Consider the following 15697-nt stretch of genomic DNA (forward strand, 5'->3'; position numbering starts at 1 on the left):
TTGGTCGAACACTTCCCTGGCCAGGAGCCAGACCTCTGGGAGCTGTGTAGTTTCCAAACCTTCCCCTAACGTATCTGGACTTAGTGGGATTTGGGTGCGTGGAGGGTTTCAGAGCTGCTCATAGTCCCATTCACAATTCTGCAAAATTTGAGGGTGGGGGGGGGTGTCTGAGCTCAGGTTTCCCCCCTTTGAATTTTTGGGGAGGTTTAAAACAGTCTGCAGAGCACCCCTGCTGCCCGGGTGGGTGTGGCCATTCAGCACCCTTCCCCCCATGTCCTAATCAGGGGCGTAGCTATCCAGCAGGGGTGGGGCACGGCCTCCCCCGACTCCTGTGGCATGGGGCTCAGCCAGACCAGCCTCCTATGTGATGGGTCTTGGGGTTCTGGCAGCTCCCCTATGCTGCCCCCACTTCCCACCCCCCAAATGCTGATGCGCCTGCAGTCTCTGTACCCAAAACTCTCCTCCCTGCCCCGCTCACTCCACCTACATGGACTCCCCCTTGGCAAGGGGGAGGCTGTGGGTTTAGGGTGCTCTGGGTGGAGCATTGTCAGGGAACGCCTGGTGCTGGTTCCAGTCAGCAGCCTGAAATTGGGGCAGCCCTACCCCACCTGGCAGAGCCAGCAAGTGCTGATTGGGTGCTGGGGTCGCTATCTGGGCTTGGCAGCAGATTCAGATGCCCCAGCTGGTTAGCAGAGTGCCTAGAATCAGCAGGATGTGGGTCTATTGGTGGTGCACGTCCCACAGGCCTCGGTGCACATAACAAAAATTATTCCACATATGGGTGAAAAAAAAGTTAGCGGGAGCCCTGGCTGGCTGGTGATCTCTCACTGTAGGCTGTAACCGGGGGGTGCACCACTCCTCTGCCCTTTCCAGCTGGGGGGATCCCGCTTGGATCCTAGTTACCAGGGCTAATGATTACAGCGGGGACCTACTGGGCTGGACGCCGTGCATGAACCCTGCTGGCATCAGTCCTGTGCGTGGGTCTCTCTTCCTCTCTGACCCCTCTGTGGAGCAGCTCTGCTCTGGGAGGCGGCTGTGCCTGGTGGTTTCTTGGGAATCTATTAATAGAATGTGATTAAGGCATGTGCGACAGTCATCTCTGCTGATCAGAGCCCTGGACTGGGCTGGAAACCAGCTGGGGGAGGGTAGTGGGGGCTAGTGGCTGGAGCAGGGGGCTGGGAGTCAGGACTCCTGGGTTCTAGCCCCAAATCTGTCACTGGGTGACTTGGGGGGCAGGCAGGCCCTGTGCCTCAGTTTCTTCACCCAAAAGCTGGGGCGGGTGGGTGCAGTTGGAGATCCACAGACCCAGCCCTGCCTGTCAGGGATGCTGCCAGGACCTAACTCCCCTCCAGAAGATCCCGTCTCCCCAGAGTGGCAGGCGGACAGGGCGGTGGGACAGCATCTCTGGGACGAGCTGGGAGGGGCGTGTTTCACTGCAAGACAGAATCCGGCTTCCCCTCTGCTCCAGCCTGACCTGCGCTGCCTTCCCTGGAGTTTGGACCACTGGAGCAGCCAGGACCTGGCCTGGTCTGTAAGCTGGGGGGCCCGGGTCAGGGTCAGACCCACAGAGCCTTGTGCCAGCCACCTCCCATGCCGGACTGCCTGGCCTGGGCTGTGATTCAGCTCAGTTCCTCTATCTGGGGCTATTCTTAACACTGGCCTCATGGGCTCCCTTCCTCCTAGCTGGGGGGAGCAGGCACTGCAGGCTGAGCTGGGGCTGGAGAAGCCAAGGCAGTGTGTGGGGCAAGCCGGTGCATAGGGAGGGACCTGCTCACGTGGGTGCTGGGGGAGCTGTGAGGGGCGGATACTTAGCAGGGACATAGGGAGCCCCAATCTCCTCCAGCCCAGTGAGCTGATGGGCCTGGGGCCGTTATTACATGTGCTGGCTGGGGCGAACCCTGGCCTGGTAGCAGAGCCTGGCGTTCACCCCATGCCCCCAAGCCAGGCCCCGGGCTCGGGCAGTGCCCAGCTGGGCGGGGATAATGCCATTGGGGACGCAGGGCCTCCGACAATGGAAGTGTTTGTCCCGCCCCCGGTCCTGGGCTGCCCTGTCTGGCTAAGGGGTCAGCGCTGTCTTGGGGGCTGGGCGTGAATTGCCATTGCTAGGCCTGTGCCAGTGCAGTCTCCCAAACCTGCTGGCTTCCCCTCCGACAGCCTCACCACCGTGGTGCCTGCCCCCCTCTCTCCCGGTGAGGCCCACAGCCTGCTCCGGGGTGAGCCCAGCCCGGGGCGTCGGAGTGTGTCAGCCCGAGAAGGCAGCAGGGTGAGACTGTCACAGCCATGGGACCTCTTGGGTGCTTGTAATAGTACTGGGATGCCCCTACTGAGATCGGGTCCCCCTTGCGGGCTGAGCCCTGCGCAGACCCTGACTGAGACCAGGGGACCCCTGTTGCGGTGAGCCCTGCAGACATGGGCGCTGCTCCCAATGAAGATCAGGCCCCACTTGTGCTGGGTGTGACACAGAGAATGCTGCCCAACACTGGGGGCCCTGGCATGCTGGGTGCTGCTCACTACCCCAACCAACCAAAGTCCAGTCCCCCAGTCCCTGCACAGCACCTGCCACTGAGGTCAGGGCACCGCCCCGGTGTGTATTTGGAGTCTAAACTCTTTAGGACAGGGGCGGCCTTTCTGCCCCAAATCTGTTCCGCTCCTGGCACCACAGCGACACGAGAACAAACGGCTCCAGACGGACCCAGAGTGCGAGGGGAAACTGAGGTGCAGAGCACAACTGGGACTTGCCCCAGGTCATGCAGCAGGCCAGCGAGAGCGCCAGGGACAGAATCCCGGTGTCCTGAGGCTTGGCCCTGCTCTCTACCCCCTGGGAAATGCTGCCTTTCGTTAGCCCTTGGCCGTGCCGCAGCAGCTCTCCCCTCCCTGCACGTGCGGTTTGGTTGGGGTCAGGATGCCGTGGAGGCAGAAGCGAGGCCCAGGTTTGGCTCGGCCCTGCTGGGCGTTGCTTCCTGGAGGTGGGTTTGCTCAGGCGGCTGCGTGGACGTGAGCTTTGGAGTGGCTCTGGATTTCAGGCACGTGGTGCGATGCTTGGGGTGGCGTGTGGGAGCCGGGCGGGGAGCTCGGGCCCGCGTCCAGCTGCGGTTAATGAATAACGCTGCCGAAGGGTGGAGTTTCACAACCACAGCGGCTGGTCCGGCCCTGGGCTGGGAGAGCAGATGTCCCGTGGGTGGGGCTGTGGGAAAGCAGCATTGTTTAGTGGTTAGAGTGGGGTGCTTGTCCCTGCTATGTGGGGGGGTTGTCTAGCAGTGGAGGCCAAGGGGCTGGAAATCAGGCTGGTTTCCTGCCTGTGGGGAGGAAGTGTGGTTGAGCGGTTAGAACGCAGACCTGGCAGACGCCCTGTCGTTCTGTTCCTGGCTCTGCTGTTGACTCAGTAGAACCTTGGCCACGGGAGTCGCCCTGCTTATGTGCCTCAGTTTCCCCCTCCACAGCCTGGCAAAAGCTTTTCCCTTTCCACAGGCCCTGCTGAGCCTTAAGGTGGCCAGAGCTCCAGGCCCTCTCAGGGAGAAGCTGCTTTCCTCACTGGGGGAGGCTGGTAAACTCTCACCTGGGTGTCTTACCTACCAGCGGCCAGGCTGTGGGCTCGTTATGTGGCAAAGGCCTGGCAGGGCTGATGGTGCCAGCTGCAGTCCCTGGCCGTGGGGTCCCACCAGCTTCCTGCTCCTCTGTGGTGGCACAAAGGCCCTTCTACCAGCCCTGCCCATGTGCCAGGCCTGTGCTGCTGCTCGGGGAAGCTCTGGGGTGTGCCAGATGCTCCAGGAAGGGAGATCCCCCATTTCTCATGTGTTTGATCTGCAGTGATGCTGAGAATGTTACGGCAGGGCTGGTGGTTTTGCTCTGTCTGATGCTTGGTGCCACAGGGCCCTACCATGATCCAAACACCCGGTGCGGTTTTATAGTATTGCCTCTGCATGCGCCTGAGCTGGGGCAGCCCCCAGGGGAGCTCAGCACCAGTCTTGGATTCTCAGCTCCTTGGTTCTATTGCCTGCTCTGCCACTGACTCCCCCCTCTCGGGAGCCTTGGGCCAGTCACTTTGCCCGTGCCTCAGTTCCCCCTCTATACAATGGGGATAATCATGCTGTGGGCTGGGAGGGCAGATTTGCTGAAGTTGGCGTAGTATTTAGATACTGTGGAGATGGGGAAGGCAGATGAGTGTCAGAAAAAGACAAAGGTTAGCAACTTGGGTTTTCTTAAAGGAAACAGACCCTCACCTGACTCCAGGAGCTGGGGATTGACTGAAAGAGCTGGACTGTGATAATCAGGGTAGCAGGCAGCATTCAGGCCTGGATGTCAGGCCCTGCTCCACACAGAGCAGGGTGACATGGCCTCTGTGCGAGTGCTTGCGAGGAGAATAGCCTTTGAGCTCCAGTTTGGCCTCTGCAGGGGTCTCCCTGCAGTGCCCCTCCTCCCGCTGCCAGGCTTTCCCTCAGCGAGTGCCACCCGTGTCGCGTAGCAACCGACTGCTCGCATTGTCTGTGCGGCTGGAGGAAGGAGCGCTTGGCAACAGCCAGGAGCTGGGCTGAAGTTTCTTTGCTGGATCGGGGCGGGGATGGGCACTTTGTCCCCCGGGCTGGCGAGGGGGCAGGGCAGGGGCCTCTCTCTTCTAGGCGGACGCAGCAGGGGGAGCACACAGGAACGGGGGGTGGGGGGCGTTGTCTGGTTTTGCAGTGAGGCCGGTGGGATTCAAGCCCATGCATGATGTACGGGACCCAAACACACACACACACACACACACACACACACACATGTACGTGCTCTCCTCTTTGTCCTGCCTGCCTCCCTCTCCTCCCTGGGTTGCTTCAAACCCTGCCCTCTGTATCCCAAAGGTCAGGCATGTTGCTTCCCTTTGCAGTAGCATACACCACAGCCCAGGCTTCCTGTAAGCTGAATGCTGGGGCGGCCACCCAGGAGGGATTCAGATACCGCCCAGCTGAAGAGCCGAGCGTCCCCAGTGGGTAGCCTCGGTGTGCATAAAATTTAATCCACAAGTGGATGGAAAACAATTAGAGGGCTCACTGATCACAGCCTCCCTGCCCACTATGCAAGGTGACCCAACAGGGAGCAGCTCATGAAATCTGCCTGGGAGGGTTTTATTTCCATCCATCTGGGTCAGTTTCTCTTCCAGTTTCAATCAAGAGCAGAGCATCTCTGTCAATTAATAATGGAGATCGGCCGAGAGGGGAAAGCTGAACCCTCATGGTGTGTTCCGGGTGACAATGGCACTTGGCAGGGTGGCAGCAGCTTCTGTAAAGGAGGGGCTGTAGCACCACTGATGTTGTATAAGTGGGGAAACTGAGGCACATGCCTGGGGAGAGAGGGGTGTGACTTGGCCCAGGGCCATATGTCGAGTTCAGCTTACAGTGCAGGCTTGTGCCGCAGTGCAGCCAATTTATGCCGTTTTACCCTAACATTTTGTTGAGCCCCAGTTCTCAGAGGTTTATGATCACATGGGAATTGGAGTGGCCATTTTCTTTTTCAAGGGGGGCTCCTGGCCTCAGTGCTTATGCAGAGAAGCTTGAAAGCACAAACTTCTAAAGCCTCACAAAGCAGATGGCAAATAGGCTCCCGGCATTTCTTTCTCCTCTAAACATCATGATTTTTAAGCCAGTGTCGAGGTTCTAGTCAGCTCGACTGTGGGTGTCGGAACTGGTGAGAGGGTGCGAATTTCTGTCCAGATGAAGAAGAGGTGAGCAGGTCGTTCTTTCTTGGGGCTGATGGAGAGCAGGATGCCAAAGTCACTGCACAGCTCTGCACTCGAGGGAAATAAATGGATCCAAAACCTGGTGTCTGCGAGAGGGACTGATGTTCCCTTGGCGTTGGGACAGAGGCCGATTGTTGCTCTTAGTCTTGGTAACATCATCAGCCTCAGGTTCTCGTTGTAAGCTACCCCCACCCAGGACTCATGCAGCTTCTTCTGGCATGGAGCAGGGCAGGTAGTCACTCAGGACAACCCTGGGTAGGCAGAGGAGCTTAGCCTAAGGGGGCAAAGGGCCAGGGGCTCTCAAGTACTCATGCAGACCAGATGAGGTTTTGCTTTCATGGTTGCATCTGTGCTGTATGCCCCTTGTGGCAGGGACAGTCTGTGTTTGCACAATGCTGAGCTCCAGGGGGGTCTGATCTGTGTTTGTACAGGGCCAAGCACTGTAGGGCCTGGTCCATGACAAAGGCTGCTAAGCACGACTGTAATACAACTCAATAGCTAATGTACCTGCTTAGTGCTGTGGAGTCCTCCTGGTACAGGATGGAGGCTTGTAAGTGTTACCATAATATACTGAATGGATAATATACAGCACCTAGCACCATGCCATTGTGTTCCATGGGCCTAGGGTAATGGGGTTCTGATCCACGGCTGGTATCCTAGGTTCTACCATAATATGACTAATAAATAACGCACTGTACCTAGCACCATTGGGTCCTGCAGGGTCAGTGTTCTCAGTAAGCCGAGCACTTGGGCGGCTGCCCAGGAGAGAGTCAGGTACTGCCCAGCTGATTAGCAGAGCGCCCCCAGCCAGCAGTGTGACTTCTTACTGGTGGTGCACATTCTCACGTGCCTTGGTGCATGTAACAAAATTCATTCTGCCCATGGATGCTAAACATTAGAGAGAAGCCTGGTCCTGGTCTGTGACTGGGCTGCGAGGTGTTACTGTATTATATTGAATAAATAACATACAGCATCGAGCACCATGGAATCTAGGTCCATGCCCGTGCACTAGGCATTACCATGATGATAATCGTGGGATCCTGGCCCATGATCGTGTGCCTGGGTGTTACCATAATACACCTAATAGAATAGTATACAGCACCTAGCCCCATGCGATCCTGGTCAAGACCATGCACCTAGTTGTTACTGTAATACACATAATGAATAATGTACAATACCTAGCACCATGAGAGCCTGGTCCATGACCATGTGCCTAGGTGTTACCATAATACACCTAATAATGTGCAGTACCTAGCATTATGGGATCCTGGCCATGATCGTGTACCTAGATGTTACCATAATACATCTAATAAATAATGTACAGCACCTAGCACCATGGGATCCCAGTCCATGATTGGACTCCTAGGTACTACCATAATACACCTAATAAGTAACGTGTGATGCCTACCGCCATGGGCTCCTAGTCCATGACCGAACTCCTAGGTGCTATCATAATACATGTAGTAGGAGCCGCTGCTGTGGGTGGGGCTTCACTGGGCCAAATGCTACACAGACATAGAGACTGACCCTGTCCTGCAGAGCCCATGACTGAGGCATGTACAGGGTGGGGAGAGGAAAGTGAATCATGGCTTTGCTGCTGGGAAACTAAGACCCAGTGAGAGCCTGTGACTCCCCCAGGGTCACATGGGGTGGTGGTGGCAGGGGATTGAACCTAGTCCTCCTATGGCTAGCCAGGGGCCAGGCTCTGATGGCCCTAAGCTATCCCTGCCTGGTTGGAGAGGAGCCTGACGGAGGCAGCCGCATTGGCTGAGCACTGGCATCCCCTGCATGCAGCTCTGCCCGAGCCATGACCTGTCCCTCTGCATCCCCTACCTGCACAGGGCAGCAAGGAGCGCTACCACTGGCAGGCACAGAATGTCAAGCACAGCGGGGTGGATGACATGGTGCTGCTGGCCAAGATCAGCGAGGACGCCATCGTGGAGAACCTCAAGAAGCGCTTCCTGGATGACTACATCTTCGTATCCTTCCTGGCCGGGCGGGAGGCAGGGAGGGCGACGTTGGGAACTCCAGGGGTTGGGGAGGACATGACTCCAACAGCTCCCTGGACCCAAAAGACAGCAGTTTGCAAAACCCAATGGGGTTAATTGGAAAAGGCGGGGGGGGGGGGGGATCCCAGCTTCTCCAGGGTCCCGGATTGGCTGGTTCTGGGTTGGCCTGTTGCCAGAATAACCCCGTGAGAAGCTTTTAACGATCACATCAACTCTGTGATGGACTCTTAGTATAATCTGTCTCTTGGTAGCCACCCCACTGAAATCTGAGCCCTGATGTGCCAGGCACAGGCAGAGACAGAGCGAGAGACAGACCCTGCCCCAGCGAGCTCATAATCTGAGTGGGCAAGACAGGCACAAGGGAAAGTATGCGCCTCAGTTTCCCCTGGGGAGGGGGACCACGACTTACCTGTCATCTAGCAGGATAGTGGGGCTTTGAAGCCAGGAGCAGGTCCTCGGTGCCAGCTTAGTGCCAGATCCTGCAGCCCATACTGGCTCTCTGGTGGGAGGGAACCAGATTCAATGTGTTACTCAGAGAATCCCTGAATTAGAACTGGCTGGAAAAGCCAGATGTTCTGTTTGGGGACAAATTTGTCACGAAAAGCCAAAATTTTAAAAACAAAAATTGCAAAATGAAATTCTGAAGGAAAAAAAAAATCCCGTGGGATCAATGGAAAGGTTTCATTTTGACCCTTTTACTTTTTAGTTTTTTAGAGTAAAATGGACTAACTTTCAAAGGCAGCCATCATTCTGAAATGAGAAGCTGGAGCTTTTCCAAAGACCTCCAAACAGGGAAATTTGAGGTTTTTGAAATATTATCCATTTTTTTGCATTACATTTTATCAAAATTGAGATGATTGTGCCAAAAAACCCTTCAGTTTTGACTAAATGGTATTTTCTGATGAAAACGAGCTTAAAAAAAAAGCTAAAAACTTTCCATCCAGCTCTGTGCCTAATCTCTGCCTGGATCCAGGTCTCCGTGTAGCTCCTTTCCTGCTGGATACCTGGAGAACAGTGTTCCCTGTGAGATGAGTGCTTGGGTGGTCACCCAGGAGAGAGTCAGCTGCAGTCCAGCTAATTAGCAAAGCGCTCACAGGGGACAGCCTGTGTTTCTATGGTGGTGCACATTTGCACATGTCTCGGTGCATATAACAAAATTTATTCCAGCCTTGGGTGTCAAAAATTAAAGGGAAAATTGCCAGAGAGCCCATTATTTTCCACTATGCCACAAACACACAACACAGTCTTGAGTCTGGGGACTGGATCATGAAACTGAGTAGGAGCAAAAGCAAATTCGGAGCTGAGCGTACTGCTCCAAAGGAGCATAGGGGAGCCAAGGCTGGATAGGGGTGTAGAGTGGGAATGTGATGGACTTCATGAATGGGGGTAAGTAAGAGAATTGCTGCAAGTTTCTTCCATATGTTGACTGACTGGCTAGATAAATTGGAGGATTGGGCCAAAAGAAATCTGACGAGGTTCAACCAGTGCAGAGTCCTGCACTTGGGACGGAAGAATCCCAAGCACTGCTATAGGCTGGGGACTGGCTGGCTAAGCAGCAGTTCTGCAGAAGAGGACCTGGGGTTTACAGGGTCAGAAGCTAGATATGAGTCAACAGTGTGCCCTTGTAGCCAAGAAGGCTAACGGCATATTGGGGTGCATTAGGAGGAGCATTTCCAGCAGATCTAGAGATGTTATTATTCCCCTTTACTTGGCACTTGTGAGGCCACATCTGGAGAATTGCGTCCAATTCTGGGCCCCAAAATGAAGAAAGAATGTGGACGCATTGGAGTAGATTCAGCGGAGGGCAACGAAAATGATTAGGGGGCTGGAGCCGGTGACTTATGAGAAAAGGTTGAGGGATATAGTCTGCAGAAGAGAAGAGTGAGGGGGGATTTGATGATAGCCTTCAACTCCCTGAAGAGGGGCTCTCAAGGGGATGGAGAGAGACTGTTCTCAGTGGTGACAGGTGGCAGAATGGTTTGAGTTGCTGAAGGGGAGGCCTTGGTTGGATATTAGGAAACACTCTTTTACCAGGAGGGTGGTGAAGCACTGGAATGGGTTACCTGGGGAGGTGGTGGAATCTCCATCCCTGGAGGTTTTTAAGTCCCAGCTTGACAAAGCCCTGGCTGGGCTGATTTAGTTGGGGTTGCTCCTGCAGGGCCTTGGACTTGACCTCCTGAGGTCTCTTCCAACTCTGTGAGTCTGATCCTTGGTGTTTCTATTCATTCCCCAGGGTAGGGCATTTACTTGTAAATGCAGGGGCCCTTTCTCGTCAGGTACATCAGCCTGACGGGCATTTATAATGTATGGGTGGTGATGATAAAATGGCCCCTTGCATGGGAAAGAACTCCCCTCTGTGTTCCCCGCTACTGCTTGTGGAAAAGGGGTGCTCTGTTAGCCGGAAAGAGGTCGTCGGTTATTGCCCTAGAAGGGAACATGGCGCACGTTTTACCAGTGGGTAGCTGCATCCGTGCGTGTGCTGCTATGCAGCTGTGGGGTGTGTTGGAGGGTGACACATGTTCACCCAGGTCTGTGGTTGCGTGTGGTGACTGTGGTTGGCCCTTTTCATACAGGGTGGGCTGTCCGGCTCTGGGTAAGGCTCTCAGGAGCCTCCATGTCCTCCTGGGTTCTTTTCTGTTGCTTTTTCCCCTTCCTGTTGTCTCTGGTTGGTCCTTAGCCCAGAACCCCCAGACGTACATCGGGCCGGTCCTCATCTCCGTCAACCCCTTCAAGCAGCTGCCCTACTTCACCGATCGCGAGATTGACATGTACCAGGGAGCCGTGAGTAATGGCGCATGGAGGGAGGGGGCAGGAACGCTGGGGAACCAGCCCTCTGAACACCCCTGCCACACTGGGTGGGGGTCCAATTTTGCTGTGCCCCTACCCTGCATCAGGGGCAGTTGAGTGGGAGCCAGGGCACCTCTCTGCAGGGTAGTTATACAGCAGGATTCGGGGGGAACACAGATTTGATTCAGATCATAGTGAGGGCAGGGCCCATTCAGCAGCGAGCTGTCGTGGCTCGTCCACCTTGCAGCGCCGGCCAGGGCTCTCTGTCTTTTTATCCAAACTTTTGCCATGGCACTTTGGCTAATAGGCTTTCAGAGAAACAGGTGTAAATCAGTGTTCCCTGTAAGCTGTGTGCTTGGGCGGCCAGCCAGGAGTCAGGTGCCGCTCAGCTGATTAGCAGAGTCCTCACAGCCAGCAGCGTGTGTTTCTGTTGGTGGTGCACTTCTGCACATGCTTCAGTGCACAGAACAAAATTTATTCTGCACGGGAGGGAAAAAAAACAAGAGTGAACACTGGCAGAGAGAGATTCAAATGCCACCTGGCAGATGAGCAGAGCATCCACAGCCACCCGCGCACCGATGGAAACAGTGGCGACAGTGGTGTATTGTGGACGTGGCTGTTGGGAGACCGCTACAGGGTCCACATCTCCATTTCTGGTGTCCACACTTCCACCAGAGTGTTGGCGAATAGAGAAAGCTGACGTAAGAGCCAGAAGAATGATTTGGGGTCTAGAAAACCTGCCCTCTGGGGGCGGGGGATTTAATCTGTTTAGTTTACGAAGAAGAGGGCTGAGGGGACATGATGATCATCCCTAAGTACGTACAAGATTTCTCCTGCTAGGGGACAGCTCTCCAGCAGACAAAGGCAGAATGAGAGCCAGGAGCTGGAAGCTGCTGAAGACAAATTCTGATAAGGCAAAAGGGTTTTTGCCCTGCAGGGCCATTACCCCTTGGAACAATTTCCTAAGGGGGATTTTCCATGAGTCACAGGCTTGGAATCAAGGCAGGATGTTTTTTTCTAAATGCTCTTCTCTAGCTCAGCCACCAGATATGGGAACCTCTGGGTGAGGTTCTCTGGCCTGGGCTATAGAAGAGGTTGGACCAGAGGATCATAATGGTCCCTTCTGGCTGTTGCCTGCACCTCTCCTCTGATCCAGTTATAGTACCCAGAGGTGCTGAGACCTCATATTAGGGTGAGTGAAGTCTCTGGTCTACAGCTTTGGCTGAGAGCCAGGGGGCCTTTAGCTCATGTGGTGGAGCACAGGGCTTCAGCCCCTCCGATCCTAGGTTCAGTTCCTGGTGCTGGCAACCCAGGTCTGTCAGTGTTACACAGTAAAGGGAATTTGTCACTTAGTTGGCCTGGATGGTTCACTGGCTAACAGCTGAGCTGTGGGCTGGTTACAGTAACAGACAGTGGCTGTAATTCCTTAACCTCTCTGTGCTTTGCAGAGGTGGGTTGGCATCACTATAATATGTGGAGATACCATCACATCTCATAGAGCTGGAAGGAACCTCAGGAAGTCATTGAGTCCAGTCCCCTGCCCTCTTGGCAGGACCAAGCTCCCTCCCCCTTTTTGAGCTCTTTGCCCCAGATCTCTAAATGGCCTCTCAAGGACAGAGCTCACAACCCTGGGTTTAGCAGGCTAATGCTCTAACCACTGAGCCATCCCGCCCCCTTGTTAGCCTGTGTTCCCTCCAGCTGGTTGGGAGCCACGGGGATCCACTGGTACATGGCAGGAGAGGGCTGTGGAGGGCAGGTCAGTTCCCCCTTTTTCCAAAGCCTCCTGCCAGGGCCGTCCCAGCCATCAGACAAAGTGGGGCAGCCACTCCAGGCTGTGTGCTCTTGGGGGCCCTGTGGCAGCCGCTTTGGCCGTTCTAGGGACGGGAGTGGGGAGGGTTGCCTGGGGCAGGGCACAGCCCCAGGGGTGGGAGACAGCAGCGGGGGTCACCTCCCCTTGGACACCCCCACACTCACCATGGGGGGGGCTAACAGGAAGTGACCCCTGTGGTTGCCATGGCGCCCTGCCCCAGGTGATCCCCAGCCAGGTTGGTCCGGACGCAGGTGAGGGTGGGGTCAGAGCAGGAGGGGGGGCCTTGGGTGCGAGGGGCTTGTCCCAGGCCCTATTTCTGGGGTGCTGGGGAGGGGCTGCCCCAGCCCCCCTCCCCGCTCAGGACGGCTCTGCCTCCACTTCTGGACTGGCTGGGTCTTGAATTAGACGCTCCACTCGGTTGCTGCTGTCTGGCTCTGTAGCAGAGAGGGGCCGGCCCCCCGCATGGGGGGATCCCAGGGTCCCCGCTCTGGTGTCCCCAGGAGCAGGCTACAGGCAGATCTGCAGGCGTCAGCAGATCAAGAGCATTGGTTAAGCCAGGCCAGGCTGGAGTTTGAAGATGGCTTTCCCTGCTCTATGCCCTGCACAGGGCGGGGGAGCCCTGGGTGTGAATCCAGCAGGGAAAGTGTCCCTCTGCCCCTGGGAGAGGCAGAGAATTTGCCCGGCGGGTGAGTCAGCCCGGCAGGAATTCTCTCCTCCAATGTCAGCCAGGAGCCCCGCCCGGCTGCCGGGCGCTGAGGGGGTGTGCGCAATCCGCCCCCGTGCCAGCCAGGTGAGATCAGCAACAGGATACACCTCATCCCCTGCCCCGTGGGAGCTGCCTTGCACCCGGCCTGCCCCCTAGCGGCAGGTGCAGGCACCTTCCTGGCTTGGTGTCGTTCCTGCAGGCTAAAGTGGCCTCCAGGCGCTCTGCTTGCTTTGCTGTCTCAGCGTCATTTCACTGTTCTGTGCCTCAGTTACCCCGCCTGTGAAATGGGGAAGGGCGGCACTGATCTGCCATCCCTGGGAGGGCTCACTCCTGTCTGTTCCTGGGGGGCGGGGCAAAGGGATGACGTGCGGGGGGAGACCTCATCCTCTGCCTCCCCGTGCCCTGTGTTGTTTGGAGGTCACTGTCCCCAGAACACTTAGCAAGACTCTAGCACAGGGGTCAGCAGCCTTTCCGGGGCAGAGTGCCAAAACTGGACTTTTGGCCTGTCTCTGTGGTCTGAGTGTCATGAAATCTGGCTGAGGCCCGGTGCTCCTGGGAGTAGAGCCCCGTGCTCTGGCGGGGCTGCTGTGTCGGGGCACGAATTCCACAGAGGGGACCCCGCATCCTGGCAGGGACCTTGCACCCCCGACCCTGGCAGGGGCCCTGTGCTCCAGTGTGGGCCACGCGATCTGGGCCTGGCCCGGCGCTCCAGTGGGGGCCCCGGCTCACGGTGAGACATGCACACTCCAGGCCTGGCCCTGCACCTGGTGAGGACCCTGGCCCCATAAGATCCAGCCCCAGTGGTGGCCCCGGCCTTATGCCCGGTGTGGGCCTGCACTCCAGGCCTGACCCTGCATCCACTCGGGGGCTCTGACTCCACGTTCTGTGGGGGCCCAGCACTCCACACCACAACCCTGGCCCAGTGCTGCAGCAGGGGCCCTGGCCTCGGCCGTGTTCTGACCCCTTCCCATGCTGCATGAGGGAGGAGGAGGGGCAGGGCCAGAGCTCCCCGTGCGCCACTCAGAATCGTCTCTGCAGAGTGGCCCGCAGCTGGCAGCCTATGTTTCTGTGGGTGGTGCACATCCATAGATGCCTACGTGCACAGAACAAAATTTATGCCACTCACGGATGGGAAAAAAAATAGAGGGAACCCTCCTGGCTTGGGTCACCAGCATGAGGAGTGGAAGGGGGCCTCAGCGTAAGCCCCTCTCTTCCCCTGCCACCTCCCTGCCTGCAAATGGCCCACGCCGTGGGATAACCAAGTCTCTGGCCTTGCGTTGGTTGCAGGCTCAGTACGAGAACCCGCCCCACATCTATGCCCTGGCCGATAACATGTACCGCAACATGCTGATTGACGGGGAGAACCAGTGCGTCATCATCAGGTAGGGCGGGGCCGAGAATGGGGGCTGGAGCCACTGGGGGGCAGGATGGAGCATCCACACCTGGGCATGTGCCAGGTTTGAGCTTGGAGACCTGTGTGGGGCCTACTCACACACTGGGGGTGCTGGGGCAGCATGACTCTGTATCTGGCCAGCCATAACCCTCCAGCACAGAGGTAGCGACTGCTGAGAGAGCCTCCCCCCCGACCCCCCATGGCAGTTTTGCGTTGTCCTGTACGGTCTACTGCTAGGGAAACCGAGGCACAGGCCTGCAGGCAGCCCCAGTAGGGCGGGTGTAGCTGCTGTGCTGGGGCAGGTCCTGGCCCTCACCTTCCTTTCTGCATACGAACTGAGGCACCCAAAGGCTAAGGGGTTGGCGGAGCAGAGAGCTGAATTTTGGCTCATGCCCTTGTCACTGGGCCATCCTGCCTGCCTTAAAGCGGAGTTGCTGCCTGGCTACCAGCAGGATAGGGAAATGTAGCTGCAACCAGCCAGCCTGTCCCCTCCTGCTATCCCCCAGCTGCTGGGAGGGGCCGGGTTTCGGTGGGGTGTCCTCCGTGGCAGGCGGAAACGGCAGCGTTCCCCCTTCTCTCTTGCAGCGGTGAGAGCGGCGCAGGAAAGACTGTGGCAGCCAAGTACATCATGAGCTACATCTCCAAGGTGTCTGGTGGAGGCCCCAAAGTGCAGGTACCACAGGGCGTGGCTGGGAGACGGGGCTGGAGCCAGTGGCCTCGTCTCACGGGCCCCCTTCTCCCCCCCAGCACGTCAAGGACATCATCCTGAAATCCAACCCGCTCCTGGAGGCCTTTGGAAACGCCAAGACCGTGCGCAACAACAACTCCAGCCGCTTTGTGAGTGCCCCGGGCTCCTGGCCCGCCCCCCCGGCCCCACATCGGCGGCACCCAGCAGACAGGCAGCCCTGCTGCATGCCTCGCAGCCACTAACCAATGCAGCCCCATCCCAGCAGCTTGTACCCATTCGCTGCACTTTACGGATGGGGAAACTGAGGCACCGAGCAGGGCCAGGACCTGTTGTAATGCGTCAGTGGCAGAGCTGGGAATAGAGCCCAGATGTCCAGGTTCCCCGTCTCCTCCTGCGACGGTCACTAGACCTGCTCCGCCACCAAAGCTGGGGAATTGAACTCGGGAGTCCTGGCTCAGAAATCCTGCCTGCTGTAACTACTAGCCCCTATTCCCTTCCCGCAGGTGGGAACAGAACTCAGGAGTCCTGACTCCCAGCCCCTCCCCATTCTAGCCTGTTAGAGCCAGATCCCACTCCTCCCGCAGAGCCAGGAAC

The 15697-nt window shown here is 57.0% G+C and overlaps 1 protein-coding gene across 2 annotated transcripts in view; it reads left to right on the top strand.

Annotated features, from left to right (window-relative positions):
* LOC142003518 (unconventional myosin-Ie-like) overlaps positions 1-15697 on the top strand; it is a 33014-nt gene that overhangs the window by 2708 nt on the left and 14609 nt on the right. For both annotated transcript variants that reach the window (XM_074980533.1, XM_074980534.1), the window contains exons 2-6: positions 7552-7689; positions 10411-10500; positions 14310-14404; positions 15001-15088; positions 15163-15252. In XM_074980533.1, the coding sequence (XP_074836634.1) occupies positions 7552-7689; positions 10411-10500; positions 14310-14404; positions 15001-15088; positions 15163-15252 (501 nt within the window). The remainder of the gene's footprint in view (positions 1-7551; positions 7690-10410; positions 10501-14309; positions 14405-15000; positions 15089-15162; positions 15253-15697) is intronic.

This window comes from Carettochelys insculpta, chromosome 30 (assembly GCF_033958435.1).
Source record: "Carettochelys insculpta isolate YL-2023 chromosome 30, ASM3395843v1, whole genome shotgun sequence".
NCBI classification, from domain to species: Eukaryota; Metazoa; Chordata; order Testudines; family Carettochelyidae; genus Carettochelys; species Carettochelys insculpta.